We start from the raw sequence: 4,355 nt of genomic DNA, 5'->3' as shown, positions 1-4,355 counted from the left end.
TCCCGGGTGATGATCATAAAGAAAAGGAAGGACCTGGAATCTCCTCTGGTAGGAGCTGTAGGTGGTGGCCTGGGCGTGGAGCTCGTCGATGGAGATCTGGATGTCCCCAGGAGCAGACGCACTCTGGCCGGGTCAGCAGCGATGTCCAGGATCTGACCGTCCTACAGACGGATGTCCAACACCCGGATCGTTAACACACATCCCAGACACACATGACGGGATACATTTGCAGACGCTTTTATCCAAAGCAACTTACAACCATTCATGCACCCATTCACACACCGACGTTGGAGTCAGCCACGCAGGGCGACAGCCAGCTCGTCTTGAGCAGTCAGAGTGAGGCGTCTCGCTCAGGGACACCCCGGCACTCAGCTAGGAGGAGCCGGGGGATTGAACTAGCAACCTTCCGGTTACCAGTCATCCCTCTCTGCCTCCTATGCTACTGTCGCCCCAATTGATGCGAAGGATGGGACAGAACAGAGTTCAGAACGCCCCACCAGAGTGGGAGGATCAACTAATTGCCTGCCACAGCAGATTTTCCTCCGCGCATCTCTTTTTATAAACCGCGTTGTCGTTGCTTTTTTTTTTTCTTTTTATTCCTGCAAAGATATTAGCTATCTCAAACCTGCAGCGCTCAGTTATATTGCCCTGCCACCGTTATTAGACTTCAGGCTAAGCTAATCCTTTAGCTGTACCCAGGGAGAAAACAATGTCACTTTGTCCCCGGGCAAAAAATCGAAGCGTCATTTTGTTTTGTCACAAGTTTTCTAAGCCTGTTTGCATTATGTACCCGTCCCAGACGACCCCAACCCAACAGGTGGTTTTGAGAGAGAGAAACACCGGTTATTGGGACGGCAGTTGCTCAGGAGGCAGAGCGGGTTGACTAGTAACAGGAAGGTTGCTAGTTCGATCCCCGGCTCCTCCTAGCTGAGAGTGTCGAGGTGTCCCTGAGCGAGACACCTCACCCTGACTGCTCCTTACGAGCTGGCTGTCGCCTTGCGTGGTTGACTCCACCGTCGGTTTTCAAATGTGTGTATGCTCTCAGTACTCTTAGGCCTGTCTGTGCAATACGTTGAACAAAATTGAATTGCCTATTGAATATAATATACACTGATGTACATCTAAAGCACACCTTTGTGTCTATACATGTCTCTAATCTAAAGCCGACGTCATAGATGGTAAATAGTAAATGGACCGCATTTATACCGCGCTTTTTTAACCAGTGGCCACTCAAAGTGCTTTTGAGTGACCACTGGTTAAAAGGCGACAGCCACTCCTGACGAGCTGGCTGTCGCCTTGCGTGGTTGACTCCACCGTCGCTTTTCAAATGTGTGTATGAATGGTTGTGTTTCATCCAAAGTCGCTTTGGATGAAAGCGTAAAAAAATAAATAACCAAAATCCCCAATAACCAAAATGTTGTCAAAACAGAGACGTCTCACGCACGTGCGCCTTCTCCTTGACGGCCTTGACCTCCTGGTTGAGCTCCTTGATGTCTCTCTGCAGGAAGGTGCAGAACTTGTCCACGTTGGCGTCCCTCTCCGCGGACGCCTTCTCCACGGCGCCCTGCACGGCCGTCATGGACGGGCCCAGCGTGGCGAACATGGCCAGGTCCTCTGGGGGCGTGGGCACCTCGTACGTCTGGATCAGATGGTACATCTGAGACACCACCTCCTGCTGCTCCTCCAGCACTGAGATCTGGGGAGGAAGAGGAGGAGGAGGAGGAGGAGGAGCAGGAGGAGGAGGAGGAGGAAGAGGAGGAGGAGGAGGAGGAGAGAGCCGGGACAGGAGGAGGAAGGCAACATGAATGAATGAATCTGCCGCCGCAAAGATTACAAAGGGGATGAGCACAGCAATGAAGATGATGATGTTGATAATGACGATGATGCAGGAGAACATGAATGAATGAGGAGGAGGACATGAATGAATTAATTAATTAATTAATCTGCCACAAAGATTATAGAGATGAGCATAGCGATGAAGACGATGATGATGATGATGATGATGATGATGATGAGGTTCTCAATGACGATGATGCAGATGAAGAAGAAGACGACGATGACAACCAAGAGGGAGAGCATGAAGATGAAGAAGGCGAGGAAAGGGAAGAAGGTGACGAAGAGGTTGACAATTTATAATGGGGACGAGGAAGAGGAGGATGAGGACGGAAGGACAAAGAGGTGAAACACTTCAACATAAGGAACAAACATGACTAATGAAGGGTAAAGCCCCGTACTCTTTCCTGTATCTCGTCCAGGAAGGTCAGGGAGTTGACGAACTCGGTGGTGGCCGAGGGGACGACCCCCAGCCTGATCTGGGCGTCCAGGGACTCGGACATGATGGCGTCCAGCCTCTTCTTGGCCAGCAGGGGCAGCATCTCATGGACGGTCTACGGAGAGAGAGGAGAACAGGCCCCAGGGGATTCACTTCACACGTCGTACGCAGGCCTTTTTCTAGTTCTGTGTGTCACACCGACATTGTGGCGGCATGTGCCTCAGGAAGTAGAGAGAGGGTGGGTAACCGGTTGGTTGCTAGTTCGATCCCTGACGAGCTGGCGATCGCCCTGCATGGCAGACACCGCCGTTGGAGTGTGAATGTGTGCATGAATGGGTGAACGTAAGGCGACATTGTAAAGCACTTTGAGTGGCCACTGGTAAAAAAAGCGCGGTATAAATGCGGTCCATTTACTATTTACCATCTATGATGTCGGCATTAGATTAGAGACATGTATAGAGACAATGATTGCTTTAGATGTACATCTCTGTGTATATTATATTCAATAGGCCTATTCAATTTTGTTCAACGTATTGCACAGAACAGGCCTAAGAGTACTGAGACCAGGAAATGGAGTTTAGATTCTAACCAGAAGAGCAAAAACTAAAAAGTAGTAACATGCAGAGCATGTACATACGTAGTTTGATAGATATTATAAATAAGATATATGCCGTATGAACAGTATTGATAGGAGAACAGCAGTATAGAGTGATGTTATCAGTAGAGGACTTTGAACTCTATGAACGTTAATTCTGAACATTAGTCTGACTATTTGTAGAAGAAGGAAACACAAAAAGAAGGTGTTTCTGTAAAATTAATGCTTTGCTTCCAAAGGATGCCCTACTTTGATGTGCTGTTCTTTGAATCCTTTCCATTCGCGTCTTCCTTTGAAGAACGGAAATAAGTACGGAAAATTGTATACTTCACAAAGAGTGGCATTTGTCTATGGTGGTTATATTTGTCTAAAAAAAAAAAACGAATTTAGAAAGAAACCAACCTTGCAGAGTTCACCTGGACTCTGAATAGCCTCCCTCCTCACCCCCCATCACCCCTCCTCCTCCCTCACCTTCCAAAAAAAACCATCTTACGACTGCGACATGTTGTTGCTTCTCTTTCTTCAGACAAATGCGCTTATTATAAGTCGCTTTAGATAAAAGCCTATGCTAAATAACCTGAAGGTAAATGTAAATGTGAAATTATGTGCGTGTGTTTGTGAGTGAGAGAGAGTGAGAAGGAGTGAGAGAAGGAGAGAGAGAGAGAGAGAGAGAGAGAGAGAGAAAGAAAGAGAGAGAGTGTTGGAGTTGACCTCCAGACAGCGTAGGGGAGATGGGGTGAGGTTGTTTTTCAGCTGAGCCGTGTCCACTAGGAGCAGCCCCAGTTGTCTCTGTTGTGTGATGGCCAGGGCTTGTTTATACTGCCAGTGATACTTCTGGAGACTTTCCCTAAAAAACACCACGTCTGCAGGAAGAGGCAGGAAAAAAACAGTTGTCATGCTTCAAAAACACACGCAGGATATGACAACAAACCTCGAACTTTAAAACACAGCATGAAAAACTCAATGTGATCATTATCGGAAAAAACGTATTCCAGAAAACGGATTGTCGGCAACTTGTTAATAACAAAGAAATTTAAAAAGGTTACCTAAATGGCACGTTTTTGTTTACAACCAAATCTATCATATTGTGAGAAACCTACATGGCATTTGCATTTTAGAGTGTCCTTTGTGCCGTTTGTGAATGACGTATATGCATGATGAGGATGATGATGATGATGAAGATGAGGATGATGATGATAATGATTATGCTGATGAAGAGGTTGACGAGGAAGTAAAGAACAGTACCGTGATCTTGTGTTTGCAGTTCATCCAGATTGAGGCTCTCGTTCTCCTTGTAGAAGTTCCAGAAGTGCTCGAAGGTGGAGGAGTATACATGGGCGGAGTCAAAGGCCACCTGCAGCGATTGCTGAGGAGCAGATTAACGGGGGCCAGGGGGACAGCCAATCAGAATCCAGCAATATAACTTTTTAGACAAAGCGTTGAGAACTGTCATGTCATCATGAGGGGATAACATGGAAACATATATTC

At 47.0% G+C, this 4,355-nt stretch overlaps 1 protein-coding gene across 1 annotated transcript in view; it reads right to left on the bottom strand.

The window, feature by feature from the left end:
- dnah6 (dynein, axonemal, heavy chain 6) overlaps window positions 1-4,355 on the bottom strand; it is a 62,384-nt gene that overhangs the window by 50,201 nt on the left and 7,828 nt on the right. The window contains exons 14-18 of the mRNA XM_060047417.1: window positions 4,113-4,233; window positions 3,579-3,730; window positions 2,235-2,387; window positions 1,445-1,696; window positions 34-161 (exon numbers count right to left, since the gene is read on the bottom strand). Coding sequence (XP_059903400.1) covers window positions 34-161; window positions 1,445-1,696; window positions 2,235-2,387; window positions 3,579-3,730; window positions 4,113-4,233 — 806 coding nt within the window. The remainder of the gene's footprint in view (window positions 1-33; window positions 162-1,444; window positions 1,697-2,234; window positions 2,388-3,578; window positions 3,731-4,112; window positions 4,234-4,355) is intronic.

This window comes from Gadus macrocephalus, chromosome 3 (assembly GCF_031168955.1).
Source record: "Gadus macrocephalus chromosome 3, ASM3116895v1".
Lineage (NCBI taxonomy): Eukaryota > Metazoa > Chordata > Actinopteri > Gadiformes > Gadidae > Gadus > Gadus macrocephalus.
The sequence above is the reverse complement of the archived record's forward strand: the minus strand, read 5'-3'. Positions and strand labels throughout refer to the sequence as shown.